Source organism: Sturnus vulgaris, chromosome 7 (genome assembly GCF_052056855.1).
Source record: "Sturnus vulgaris isolate bStuVul1 chromosome 7, bStuVul1.hap1, whole genome shotgun sequence".
Classification (NCBI taxonomy): Eukaryota; Metazoa; Chordata; class Aves; order Passeriformes; family Sturnidae; genus Sturnus; species Sturnus vulgaris.
Window position 1 is genome coordinate 31321612 of NC_142249.1, and position 14925 is coordinate 31336536.

The 14925-nt window shown below is 42.6% G+C and overlaps 1 protein-coding gene across 1 annotated transcript in view; it reads left to right on the forward strand.

The window, feature by feature from the left end:
• Window positions 1-14925, forward strand: part of PDIA5 (protein disulfide isomerase family A member 5) — a 97505-nt gene that overhangs the window by 17397 nt on the left and 65183 nt on the right. The window contains exons 4-5 of the mRNA XM_014871768.2: window positions 10990-11073; window positions 11825-11870. Coding sequence (XP_014727254.2) covers window positions 10990-11073; window positions 11825-11870 — 130 coding nt within the window. The remainder of the gene's footprint in view (window positions 1-10989; window positions 11074-11824; window positions 11871-14925) is intronic.

Here is a 14925-nt window from a genome sequence, read left to right on the forward strand (position 1 = left end):
CAGTTGAAGGGTCTGAACAGCTGAGTCCTACCAGAGTGGCTTAAGCCATTCATTCTCCTGCAGCAAGTGTGCTGGGAGGCTTATTTGCAAGTCTTCATGCTGAAACGAACAGCACACAGATGCAGGGATATTTACAGCACAACCTCAATTTGTTTTACAAATACTGACAAGAAATGTCTTGTTTGGCAGCAATATTTAGCGGGAAATTTTGGCTTTGCTCCTCACATCCTGCTGTACTGGGCTTTTTTGCCTTCAGATCCAAGCGTTGGCAAGGCTGGCATACATGCAGAGTTGTGGTTTGTGCCTCTGCTTCCCTGTGGCGATGACGGCAGTCCTTTTCTTTCCTTTTGCTTTATTGATAGTGTTTTTTTTGTTACTTGTCATTCTCTTTCCCCTCATTTTCAAGAGACGGCAAGAACGTTCTGCTGCATGGGCAGATATCAGTGTGAATTGCTGAGTCTCAGCAGCATGTTCTGTATTTTATGTGGTGGAGGAGAGTGTGCAGATTTGTGGCTGGAAGTGCGGCATTCAGGACTTCCTGAAGGCTGGTTTGCATGGAAACCATTCTCCTTGGCCTTGGCTTCTGTTGTATCTGTGGTATAAGACAGAGATTAGCTTTGAGCTTTCAGTTCCAGGTTGAGTGGTTTCAGGGGGGAGGGAAGTTCAGCACGATGTTGGGAAATACGTGGTTTCTTGCAGAGACAATGTGGAGCAGAGGAGGTTGCCACTTAGTTTGTCACTTGGAGGCAGGCAGGGTAGCAGAGATCCCCAGAGTGCTGGAGCTTGGGCAGTGTAGGGCTGGGAATGCCGTGTGCCTTTCCTGCACAGTGGGGTTCACTTGTGCCAGGTGCTGTGCTGGAGTGTGAGCCCTGCGTGTGGCACTGTAGATAAGGTCCTCGCTCAGGAGAGCTCAGTCGGTTCCTGCAGGAAGATCGGCGCCTCCTTCCAGAGATGAAGGGGCAGCTGGGGAATTCTCACAGCATTGAAGTGGTCACTGTTTGCTGCTGTGTGCTGAGATAGCGCATGTGGCTCTGTACACAGTTAAACATGAAGCTGTTTCAATTGTGAATGAAAGACCCAGCAGTGATGTGACAAAACTGTGTTTTATTTTAGCCTTTACATATTTTAATTAAGAAGTCCTTGCTGAGGCATTTGATGTTGAATGAGTGGTGATGTATGAGACAATACTGAACTAATTATGCCTGGTGAGATGCATGATATTGGGAATGGAGCACAACATTGCAGATTGCTAAATCTTCAGTGTTCCAGAGAGATGGATCAGGCACCTTGGGAGCAAGTGTTCTGGGACTCGTGTCTGGGGAGGTGCCACGTTAATAGGAGCTGGAAGTCACAGCTTCTGTTCCTGACTCTGTTAATGAGTCACTTCTTGTTACTTTGTGCAGTCACAAAAGGTGTATCTGTTTTCCAAGCAACTGGGTAAATATTGCCTGATTCATTAGTCAATGTTTATAAAGAGTGCGGAGAACTTTGAAAAGAAAAATGCTGCAGCAGCATGAATGGGTGCTCTTTAGGGCATTCAGGTGAAATTGGAACGGGCATGTAACAAAGCAGGAGGTTGGGCTGTTTATTGAATTATTTTTTTAGTTGTAGGCTGATAGAAATTTGGAAAATTGAAGGGCATTATAGGATATTGAAAGCTTAGGATGTCTGCAAAAGAGCACAAAACGATGTGATATTTCCTATCTTGGAGACTGGCTGCTGCTAACTCTGACAGCAGATTGGGGTTTGTGCTGCAGAGCCTCTGCATCCCCCTGATCTCCCAAAACCTCAGTTTTTTTAAGGCCTGATACAACTGGAGGTAAGCACTGATGTGGTCAAGTAAAAGAAGAGTTTTATTAAAAATAGAAAATCTTTTCAAATCCTTGTGGTGGCAAGTAAAAGGTACAAAGTGATGGGCCTGGAAATTCCAGTAAGATGGAATTACCTTTTGAGTGAAAGACAAAATTGCTGCCGCTTGTATTTAAAGCAGACAAAGCTCTAGTCTCAGTTTGTGATGTCCCAAGGTGTGGTTTTGAAGAATAGTCATTACAAAGTTATTCTCTAGTGTTCTTAAGTGGATTTTGTGATAGACCACAGTGTGGCCAAGGACTGATGTTACTTGGAAGTGTAACTTGTTTGGATGAAGTGGAAAGAAGGTAAAATGCCTTTTTTGATGAGAAGAAAATGTGTTTGGCAGGTGTTAAAGCACATTGTGGTCAGGTACAGCTTTGAAGAGGTTGAAAGTAGCTTCTCCATCATGAATATGATTTAGGGAACGCTCCTGGGTTTTCCAATTACTGGATTGTCTCGAGTTTTTATTGACTATAACTCATGACCAATTGGGGATTGGTATTTTTAAAAAACCACCCATTTCTTTGGCTCTGGGTAATTATTCTCTGCTCAAACTTGCATGGTTCCCTTTACTGTAGGTCCCAAACATAAACAAAGCTGTGTGATTTCCATCTGCTGTCATAGCGCGTGTGCTTGGCTTTAGCACATCAGACTGCTAGGAAGAGGAAATGCCATCTGGTTAAAATGTCTGACTAATTTTTGTTTGGTTTTAATCCCACTTTTTCTGCTTTTGTGTGTCATTCTTTTAGTCCTTTCTGTGGGTCATGTGCATCATTCTTGTAGTCCCTATCCCCAGTAATTACTTGTTACTGTAGCAGTCCCATGACACTTAGCATAAAGGTGAGACCATGATTTGGCTGGCAAACAGTACACTCAAACCTACACAGCTAAACATGCTGGTTCACAAGAGAGCCAAATCTAGCAAGTATTTGTCTTTTTTGGGGTTTTCTGTAATATCCCTGTTTTTCTGTCTTTTACATGAGGTCTTCCCAAATTTCTAATTTCCTAATGCTTAGATACAGAAAGGCTTTACCTATCCACATGGTCATAAATGAATGTGTTTAATGCCTTGACATAGCAGGAAGGAATTTCAGGAATAAGACTGGCAGTACAGATGGTGTTAGAGTAATTTTGCTCTCCAGTTTTTACCTTCATCCTGTAAAGCCACTCAGAAGTAGGATTTATTTAAGAGAATAAGTCTACTCATCTTTCGTAGTTGTAGCTGAATTTTAAAGCTGATGAAAAGCTTTGAAATTGCGAATAAAACTGACCAGACCTAATAGGGAGAGAAAAAAAAAGGAGTGCTACTCTTGCCCTGGTACAGCCATTTCTATCCAAGCAGATTTGTGGTGTCTGGGATGTCTGTATTTTTCTACAGTACCCTTGAAGGTGAAAGGCAGCTCAGGAGGAGCCTGGGGGAAGTAGCAGGGGCTCTGTTTGCAGCTGGTCCAGGGGAGGTAAGGCACGTGTCCCTCAGGGACGCTTTGCAAATGAGTTACACTGCCATTGTGGTCCTTGTTTGAGTGCCATTTATAAGGGCAGACTGCATTTACAGCATAGATTTTTCAATGCCTGCCTCCTGTCTCTGTCATAACCTGTCTGTGTGGTTAATGCTCACTCACATTAAAGCCTTTTTATTTTACTGTAAGAGTGACCATGCAGGAAGTGTTATGCCAATCTGAAAAAAATCCTTTTTAAAGGAAGCTTTCAGTTCCTAATTTAAACCCATTCAATTTGGTGTATTGCATTAATTCAGAAACACAGAACAATTATTTAATCCATAGTAGTGGTTGGGTGTATGAGCCTGAGCTCATTTCTGTATCATCCTAAACTTGAGTATTCCATCGGTTTTGCCTAGAGTTGCTCATTAACCAAATCTTCAATGTTGCTGCTTTTCAGACCGAAATGAAGAGTAAGCGAGCTCAGATTTAATGTAAAAGAAGTCACCTCTGTTTTTCTGCACCCAGTAATTCATTTAAAACACCCTCTAGCAGCCGTCCTCTCCAGGCCCGTGGTGCACCTAAAGGTGATAAACGAGTGTATAAAGCATCAGTGTGCCCATGGGTGACATGTTCAAAACCTGCATTTTGGGTTTCTTAGATTTGTGTGAACTCAAAGACAGAGTAGTAGTCATATTGTGTCCCATGTTAGGACAGTGTTCCCCTGTGCCATGTTGTGAGATGAGGAAAGCTGCTGCTTTGCAAAGAATTTGAGTGGTTTTAGAACTTCTGCAAAGCCTTTGGTAGCTCTTGTGAATGCGTTTACCTTATTTCTGTGCAGGTATGTGTGTGGGCTGCCAAGTGCCTCTTGCTAATTTATATTTCCATGGAAAGTACTGTTCATTATAACTTCTTGACTTTCTGCAGGGGCTGGAGCTTATAATTTTTCCCTTAATTGTTTTAGCTTGACGATATGATGATACGTGTTACCTCTTTGTCTTGGTTTTCTTTCTGCTTTTTGGCTTTCTCTTGCTTGCAATAAGAATTAATCTCATGGGTTTTAATTTTCAAAAATACTTTTTTTTAATCTTATTCCTCTAGATCTCTGGCCTCTCTAATTGACTAATGGGCTCAGGGAATCGTTTGTATTGGGTGACAAGTGGTGCTGGGTCTCCACAGCACATGGATTATTCTGTTTGCATTCCTGGCACGTTCCAGGGGAGCGTTTGGAGCAGAAGGCTGCAATCATCTGCAAGGTGATTGCAATCCCCCCTTGAAGTGGGGATTTTTGCTGCATTCTAGGGGGTAAAATCAGACCCTATATTCACATGAGACTCTGTTCTGTTCATCTGCTAATCCTTATCTTTAATTCTTTCCAGCAGTACATTTTCTGGTTTTGGCTTTCACGCTCCCCCATCCCTCTCACGTGCCGCACGGTTTGACTGGTTCATTTGTTCTGTGCTGTGGAAACCTGTTGCTATTGTTACTTGTTCTAGAAGATAATTTCCATCAGGAACCCAGAATGGTCACAAAACATTGCTTTGTTTTTCAAGACAGATCTTGTGTTTAAGCTTCCTGTGCTCATTACTTGTGCATCTGTTTCTCCTGAGTCCTGTTCCTATTTTGCTGCCTGAAGGTCCTTAAGCCCCACTCAGGAGCAGAAGAGTATCTAAGTGCCTTTCTGCACTGATGGCTGAGTATGGGTTTTTTGTTCAAGTAGATGTTAGCCATTACCATCCAGCTCTTTGGAGAAGTGCAAGCCAGCCTGATGGTTTGAGAAGTGATTTCTTTCCCTAGGATTTTTTTGTGTTTCTGATTTCAGATTGGTCTCTAGAGAGTGATGTGGGAAGGTATGGGATCATTATAGAAAATGAGGAGCCTTACAAATGTGACGTACTGTCAGCAGCAGTAGTTGTGGCAGCTGCTGGCCCAGGATGGGAGGGAGACCTGAGGATGATGGGGAGGCAGGCAATGCCTGCAGTCTGAGGAGAGTTTTGCTAGAATCAATCTGTTTTTGTTTGGTCAGCAAATACACAAACTGCTGTATTGTAAATGGATCACACAGTCTTTGTTGGAGGGTGGAATCAATGACTAAAAGGAGCATAAGTCAAAATCCCATATTGTCCCCAACAATGGCTAATGAATTCCCTTTTTTTTATTTCAAAACCTTGTAGGTGCACATCTAACTACAACTGAATGCTAATGATTTCCTCTTTCACGTTAGGTTTGCAAGTGCAAATGTGTTTCATACTTTTAGGAGGCTTGAGGAAATGTTTGCTGCTAACACTTGTTTTGCTTTTTTGGGGTCACAAGCTCAATTAGTTTTTTGGCAGGATCTCAACTCCATACTTTCCCAAGATATTGTTCAGTCTGTTGTCTGGAGAGTGTATTCTATGGAAGGTAGCCAGAGGATATTGCAGAGGCTGTGCATTGGGCTGGGAAACCCTGCTTGATAATTCACTTCTGATAACTGGACTGAAATTGCAGTTGAACTTCCCTGAAGTTGTAACTGGAGTTCTCTATGATGGTTTTCACTGTAACATAAAATAATGAAAGCACCTGAACAACAGAGACAAGAGTGAGAGAATGTGCTGGTAACAAGATGACAGCTTTGACTGGTACCTTCCAAAGCTTTTCCAGTTTGGGGGACTTGCTTTGTAGGCAGTCTTGCTTCTGCTTTGCTGTATTCCCTTGCTCTTGGAGCCTGCTCTTTCTACTTACCTGCTCAGTTTTGTCTCGTCCAGCTGTTGGGACAGTGACAGTGTTTGTACAGTCACTGATACAACAGAGCCTCCATTTCATTAGAGTCTACAGGCACAACTGTGATATAAAGGACTCCTGAAACATAATTTACGTGGATTGTTGAGCCCTGTTTCAGTTGGCAAAGTGTACAGATAAAAGAGAAAATCTGTTTAAAAATTGTGAGGTCTGTGGTTTGCATGTGGTTACAGCATATGCTGATAGAGGAATGAGATAGTTTTTGTGCAGGCACATTTACTGACCTGATTACTTAAATTGGTTCTGTCACTGTTTTTATTACTTACTTTTCTTGTGCCTGGAAACCCTGTAGGTATGGGTGAAAAAGAAAGCTGGGTGCACTCTGCATTGCAAAGTGTTGGGGATGCCAGGGCAGTGGCGTGGAAGTGATGTGGCCACACAGCACATACACACTCTGCTGTTATATTGGCAGCTGGAGACATGAACATTTTGGGATGGCATTCTTGTCATTGAAGAGGGGATTTGACAGTCATTCCAGATCCTTCCTTCCCAGAGATGTGGTTTGTGGAGCTGTTTTCCCATCTTCACGAGAAGCCAATGGGCAGCATTACATAATAAGGGAAATAATTAGGAAGCTGCAAAAGATGTTGTTTGTGCTCATGAAAGAGAATGGTGCTGAGGATGTTTGGTCTTACCACGTTCCTTTGGGATCTGACTGGACAGTATTTGAATTTTCCACGAGGAGGGGGTTTTGCACTTCCATCTCCATATACCATTTTTTACTTGGGATCCATCCAGTTTGGACTTGGTTTAAATTTAGAAACTACGTGGACTTAACTGCAGCAAAACCCCTGGGTCTTACTTTGTGTTCCTTCTGTCTAGCTTTATCTTCTGTTCTTCCTCTCTCCAGATTACCTTGACACATTGCTGCAAAAGCCTTTTTCTATGTTGCTCCTCCTGCCACTGGGGACTGCCATCAGTATCTCTCACTGCTTCTCCATCTTTATGGCCATGAGTGTCCAGACCTGTGGGCACTTCTGGACAGGCAGAGCATCTTGTGCCACTGCTGAGGAGTGGCTGTGACACGTCCCTGTCAGGATCTGGCTGCACTGGTGGTGAGCCAAAGGAGGCCAGATCTCCTTCAGGAGTCCCTTGCCGCCCTCCTGCCCTGGTAACAGCTGGCTGCCTCTGCTGAGGGATTGTTCATGCATGCTAGCACTGACAGGGGATCCCAGAGGTTTACAGGGAGTGCTCCAGTTGGGCTTCCTGCCAGCTCCATCATAACTCCCCATGACAGAAATACGTCCTGGTAGAGGAGATGGGGACATGAATGCAAAGGGGTGAAGTGTGCACGCAATCTTTGCAATGCACGCTACCTTTGTTGTTAGACTTCTTCCTCAGGTCAGCTTGGATCATTCCATTCTTCTTTTTACCAAGCTGTCGTATGTCTTCACTTCTCCAGCAAAGGTGAGCCCTGGTTTAGTTTTATGGAAGGGGAAGAATAGAGAACATGCCTGTGGGAGTGGAAGGAAACTGTGCCATTGTGCCACTTAAGGTTTGACCTTATTACCACATAGACAGCTGCTGGTTAGGTCCTTGTGGTATTGAAAATAGGTTGATGTTTTGGATGATTTTCCAGGGAGATAATGCTGGATTATTGTAGGACTGCCTGCAAGGGTCCCTTCAGCAGTAGCACAGCAGGGACCTGCCAGGGTTCAAATTGCTCTGGACAGAAATGGCAAGAGGCAGCCAAGGATGGCTGCTGGGGACACATTACTGACCTCATCTTCAAGGCAGTATTTCCCAAACCTGGTGCCTTGTCTGGAGTGGCTTGGCCTGAATTGGTAGAGTGCTGATTTTGGGGGTAGTTTCTGGCTTCTTAGGTTGTGGTTTGTTGTTTTGGTTTTTTTTCCCTTTTCCTTTTAGTTCCTGTTTTGGGTGTTTTGGGTTGTTTTTGGTTTGTTGTTTTTTTTTTTTAATTTTTACTTTTAGTCATTATAACAAACTCTTACACTTCCTCTTCAAGTGATATAATTAAATTGCAAGAACCGGAGTCCTAATTACCCTCTCCCATGTGAGAGTTGAGGAGCTCATGTTCAGAGAGAGGCTGTTGGCTGAGATTCAAAAGAGACAAATCTCAGAGCAGGCTGCATCTGTGTTGATATTTACTCTTATTAAGAATAATGGTCATTACCAAGTGATATCAGAGCTGGTTGCTCTTTGCCTTTTATTTTTGTCTTGTCTGTAAGTGAAGGCAGAAGGAAAAGCAGACTGGTCCATCTCTGGCATTTCTGTACATCTCCTTTTCTGCTTTTTCTAAATAATTATTAGCATAGCATCTGAGCTGGTGGGTCTGGCTTGTGCAAAAATCTGCACTTGATGCATGAAAAAATTACTGGTACATATTTAGACATTTCCTATTATTGGAATTTGCTCCTCTTCTATCCCGTGCATCAGTGCAGATAGCTTGCATAAATAGGCTTAACTCTCAATGCAGTGGTGCAGAGAATCTGCCCACTAAATGGTAGGAGACATACTGGAGCAAACTGCTGCTTTCTTTCCTGTGATAATGGCTGTGCATTCAGGCAGCTGTGTGAATCTCTGCAAATGGAGAAATCCTGAAAGCAGGGCACACTTAGATCCAGTGAAATAGCTATTCTTATCTTTCTTTCTCTTTTTTTTTCTTTTTTAATAGAAACTCATGCAAACAGAAAATTAATTCCTAGGAGTTGAAGTGGTAGGAGTGGCTAGCTGCTTACTCACAGGTATAGCTCAGTAATAATGCTTTGTAGCTTTTTTCCACTATAAACCTTGCAGAATATTAGTATCCATTCAGATCTCTAAATGACACATAAGAGGAAATTATACTTTCTTAGTATACACTTGGTTAGAGGTTGCACCAAATAGGTGGTAGAACAGGCACAGGACTCTCTTGATACTCAGTTTAGTCCTCTGCTTATGCCAGAACAATGGTCTGCACGTCTTGGGATATCACAGACCCTGTTGCTGAGGTTTCAGCATTACACTTGTTCACATCAAGCACCTAACATTTTTCTTGGCAAAGCTGAGATAGCCACAGATACACCTGTGCACTGGGAATGTTTGGGAGTGTCTAGAAGAGCATTTATGAATGTTGACTGTTGTGTGGACTGACTGTAGTTAACTGCCTGGCACCCAGCTGCAGCAGGGCCATAAGACCCTCTCTGTGCCTCTGGATGTGTCCGGGGTAAGACAAAGAATGATCTGAAACTGGTGTCTTCTCTGGAGAGTCCTTGACCTTCGGGTCATTTAGGTTTAGCCCAGGGACCACTGAAGAACTGCAGAGGAGAAAAGACAGAATGTTTCTGACCCCTGAGTTTAATCTGCTGCAGGCTTTTTGTATGAACTCCATGTTCATACTCCATGAACAGGGTTTTTTTGGCATAACTCCAAATCCAGGGCATTTGTTCCATAGTCTAGTTTTGTAACAAGGAGATGTGCCCACATCATTCAGTTCTCAAGCTCAGATTTCCAGCCTCCCAGAGAAGCAAAGAGAGTGTTTATGGGTTACAGTGCTGTGAAAATGCAAAACTGACATGAATTCAGTAAGACTCTTCAGAAATACACTTCTTTTCAATTGAGATTACAAGTGCTCCTTCCTGGTTGTGGTAGTTCTGTGCTTTGTTAGGTCCTTAAAATGCTCATTTCTGATTTTGTTGCATGTGTCCATGGCACATTCCTCCTTATTTCCATGTACCATAAGCATTTGGGAAGCTTCCACTAAGGTGCATTCTCACTTGCAGCTCACTGTGAACTTGGTGTTTGTTGTTCTTCACATTTGTAGAAAGGCAGCTGGAGAACGTTGGGAGAATTAGCATCAGAGCTGGCAGCATCACTTAATTTGGTGGGGCTCTTGCAAGCCTTGCATCTTATTGTCTCTAATCAGTTTAAACTTGATGGGTTTTCAGTGTTTTCATTTTCTAAATTGATTTATCTGTGTAAAAGGTACAAGTTGTCCTCTGCTGGGACAAGTTTCCAAGCTGTTTAATCTTGCTGTTTGTCAATGCAGAGAACAGCCTTGTCAATGTGAATCATCCTCTTTTCTGTTTTGCTCATCTCCCCAGATCTTTGACCAACTTCTTATTCACTTCAGCTTGAAGTCTCCTTACAGCTTCACTCCTGCACTTTTTAGGAGAGCAGCTAGGCTGTGAAGACCCTTTACCTGCCCACTGAAACAAATGTATTTACAGTTCTGTCCCATGACCCTTCTCTCTTCTTCAAGTCAGCCTAATCTGGTGCTGGAAGCAATTCAGGCTCATTCAATTTGAAAACCACCTCCAGTAGGTCTGTCTGCTGATATCTCCCTCCTTCTTTAAGAGCTGTTTTTGCCTCTATTTTCCAGGTGTGGGTCCAGGACACATCTTTCATACATAGAATGAAGGGAGTTGGTGGGCTTGAGGCTCTAGAATTTCAATTGGATTTTGTTTTCTGCAGGACCTTTCTAAGGCTAAACACTTGTGATTTGGACTTGGACATACCACATGGGGTTTTTTTTGGCTTTTTATTATCTTCTGCCAAATGTAAAAGCTGACCTGTTTTTTCCTTTTGAATCTTCTCACAAACAGTGCCCTTTGACCACCACCCTAACAGTAGCATGGTCTTACTGAAATTTGACTTCCTAAATTTTATGTTAATCTCATGGACAGAAGATCTGCTGAGGTCCTTGGATATGCTGGAATGAGCTGCTTCTCTACTGGTTAGGGCTTGGCTTTGGAATGTGAATTTCACACAGTTCACTGTGTCCTGACCAAGCAAACAGAGAAATTAAATTGACTAATGGAGCTTTTCACAATGCTTGTCCCACAAACTCAGCTAAACAGCTCCCAAATTACTGTTAGTTTGAATTAATTGCTGATGAGGAAGCACAGCAATGAGTTCTCAGGACTGAATGCATTTGATTTTCTTTTTTGGTAACCTTTCTTCCAATATGTGTTTTTTGCAGTGATACTGAAAGCCGAAAATTATGCAAGAAGATGAAGGTAGATCCTAATTCAAAGGAGAAGGGAGTGGATTTTCTCCATTATAAGTGAGTGCTGGGCTGGGATTTGTAGTTCATAATTGTTGATGCCCCCATTAAGAGTGTTTATTCTTATTTCAGCCCCATGCTGCTGCAGCATTAAGATGACTTATTTTTTATTCTATGAAGTTAATTGCTGTTTCTTCAGTTTGCAAGCATGTGTTATGACAGAAGCTGAGTTAAATTTAGTTTGTTGTTGAACAGACAACACTAAAAGCACAAGCAGGGCCGGGAGAAATGTCCAATGCCCAGTGCATGGGGCTAATGCCTGAGATTTGAGTTCTCTTGCTTTCTGTCACTAGCCTGCTGGCATGTGTCATGGACAAGTTGCTTCACCTCTCTCTGCTTTTCTGATTTGAGAGAGTCCTTCATAATGTGAGTGGAGACAAGCAAGTGTCGTGAGACAGCAAGAGATTTTTCTTCCTGAAAATAATAGGAGTGGGAGTACTGTTATGTACACCAAGCAGCTGCATCTCCATCTCCAAAGATCGTGCCTTAGTAAATAATCTTGTTAAGGTGTCAGGGAGGAAATTGTTTACTGGGAAAGTGTTTTCTTTACACGGGTTTGCCACCCTCCCTTTTTCCTTCCTCTTGTTTCCCCCCCCCCCCCCTTTAAATTACTGTACTGTAAATTCTACTTAGTTCTGTGGCTTCAGCAGGATAATGTTGTTTTGGGTAGCAAGAAGTCAGGAAGAGCAGCTGTAGGAATTCCAGTAATGTTACTGTAAGTTAACTCTATTCCCCACTCCTCATTTAACAGGGACGGTGCATTTCATACTGCATATAACAGAGCGGTTACATTGAAGGTAAACTCAAATATTCCATTATTATTCTTTTGGTTTTGCTAGATGTGGGTGAGACATTTGTGGATTAAAAACTGGTTTTGATATTTTTTCATGCTGAAGGCATGAAAGGGAGGGGATTAATCTTCATAAACAGCTGTCAGAATGGCCTAAAGGTTTTTGTGTGCATACATGTCTGTCAACCACAGCTCCAGGAAAATTGTTATTTAAAAGATTGACCCCGTGTTGAACTGGAAGGTAAATATAAGTTAACTTACACACTGGTAACAAATAAGGAATTTCTTATTTTGATTACAAGGTGCTCTTTGTGGTAGTATAACTAAAAGTATTAGCTGATACTGCATTTTGATAAGGAATTCTCTGAGGTTCTTAGATTGTGTGTTTACAAACTTTAAAGAGAGCTGAGTGGCCTTATCTTTTATCAGATTGTGGAACCACAGCTTCTGTGAAAGTGCTTTGAATGCATCAGGTATAAAATGTCCTTTCTTCTTTTCTGGCAAACCTTGACATAAAGCATAGGAAGGCAGCGTTCTGTGGGCAAGGGAAGACAGAAGGCATGAGACATGATACAAATGTGTAGATCCAGATGATTGTGGAAATGGTGGACTAAAAGTGCACAGTAAGCAGGCCAAAAGTGTGCAGCTTTCCTTTGCAAAGCCCTGGTGAAGCGCTGGGAGTATCCTGATGTGAGGAGCCCAGCAAGGATTTTGCTTCCAGAAATCACTTCTGTCCAGCTCTGATGCCCAGTTCCTGTTTCTCTTCCTCCTCCAGCAAACCTGGGCTCTGCATAGTCATTGGTCTTTTGAATGACATCACCCCAGGTTGATATAATTTCATGTACTCCCCCTTTCTGGCTTGTTCACGGTATTGCCCTGAGATGGAAGAAAGCCTGTGTGAGATGCTGTGTGAACCTGAGCCTGCTGGAGTGCCTGTTCTTAAGTGCACTTGCTCTGGACCTTGCTTTTACAGCCAGAGTTGGAGAATATCAGATGGGAGACTGTCTTGGCAGTGTGCCCTGACTTGAATTCATTCAGTCTTCACTTGAGGCTGTGATGCAGGATTTGTCTGAGATGGGGAAGGTAGGACTGTGTATCTTGCCATCTTCTCCAGCAGAAATCTTGCCTAGCATTAGGAAGGGCAATGTTAAATACTCTGCCCAGTTGGCAGCTGCGTGAACCAGCTTCTGTACTTAGTGAGGAATTGCAGCTGGTGATTGTTTTTTCCGTTGTGGTGGGTGATGGATGAAGGGAGATTTGCTAGTTGCCTAAATTTGGGTGATTTGAACAATACGTGATGCATCTCTCCTGCCCTCCATAAAGTGCTGCAAGCAGGAATTAGTGCTGTGACTCTTCCTTACAGATCAGATCAAGTGGAAAGCACCTGCAGTGCCCCAGGGAGCACTGGGCTGAGAGGCAATCATAGCCCAACAGGTCCCAGATCGTTTATTCCTTCAGCTGTTTTGTGATGAGCATTTCACCCTTCCCTTTTGCCCTGCCTGCTGAGAAGAAGAAAGCAGCATCCCGTGGACAGGATGTGAAGTTCCACCGGGGGTGGAAGAGGGATTTTGAAGCTCCCTCACTCTAGGGGCTGGAGTCTTTCTCAATTAAACTACTCCTGTGAAACCAGCCACTAATGGTTTACAGGTTGGGCAGTGGATCAGATCTGGGCAGTGATCAAATAATTCAGCTGTTTGCTTGTCCTGCTCCTCACAGCTGCCTGGATATTTTCTGTATTTCTCCCTCTGTTCCACTTCTCCCTGTGTTCTTCTGTTGAGCCAGTGACCTTTGTTTCTCTCAGCTGTGTCTGTCGGGAGTCTCCTAGTACATAGAGAGAGCAGCAGAGCAACACAGTTACAGAGGGTATCATACTCATTTTGTGGACAGGTGGACACACTGAAGAACAGGGAGATTAAAGAATTTGTTTCACATCATTCAGCAAACTTATGGCAATAAAACTTGGATCTTCTTTCTCGACGTCCAGTAGACATATTAATATATGCATGACATTTTAGAGAATGATGGACACAGCTCTGAAGAACTGTAAAAGGATTTTTCTGGAGTAATCAGCAGTTTCATAGATGTGGCTGATCCAGCTGATAGTGTACTCGGGCTTTTAGAAATGCTTTTCATTTTTAAAGTAACTAAATCTTTATGTAATTAGCAGAGATGCCCTTGTGGTTTCGCTGTTAGAAAAATGAGGAATAAAGGACAGCTCAATGTTCACAGTAGGGGGAAGTTACTTGGCAGTCAGAACCTCCTGCTGCTGAGACCTGTGTTAAGATCTGAGCAGTTTGAGGTATCTCGGAAAGGGCAATGGAAGGCAAGATAACAAAATTTGGTGATGCAAAATTATTAGGAATAGTTTTAAAAATATATTTCCAATTCTTTACAGAAGGGCTTAGGTTCACATAATACTAAAAAGGACAGCTGGAGGAAATTCCAATAGATATTATTGTAACTGTGAGTAGCTTAAAAAAGGAAAGGATTGCTTCTTTTTTCTCCAAATTTGAGGGCAAACAGTGGCATTTTGGGATGGCTGGTTTGGAACAAATAACTGCAATATTAGAAAAAAGTATTGGAACTAGTATCTACATATTGTGAAAGCCAAGAATTTAGGAGTCTGAAAAACAGTTTCCAATAGTCATAAGAGATAGATCCATTGATGGTTACAAAGCACAGAGGTCCATATCCAACAGCTGGTGCAGAGTCTGTAAACTCAGTTTATTTTTGCCAGAAATTGAGAACATGTCCCACTGTAAGCAAAATAAGAACTATGAGTACTAGTCTGTCTTCTCAAGTAGGTGTAGTCATTACTGTTGAAGACATCCTGTTGAAGTCAGTCTTTGATCTTTCCTGGGATGTCTGTTCACATGTTGCTTTAGCCACATGGTGTCTAATTCTCAAGAGAGCTGCAGTGCCAGTATCCAGGCTGTTTATTACATGATGAAGCCTTTTCTGGAGTATAAAGTACAGGGAGAGTTTTTCCCTTCTAAAATGGAGAAAACTCACTGAAGTACAGATCTGCTTAGTACTAGCAAAGGGAATAGACTTACTCAATA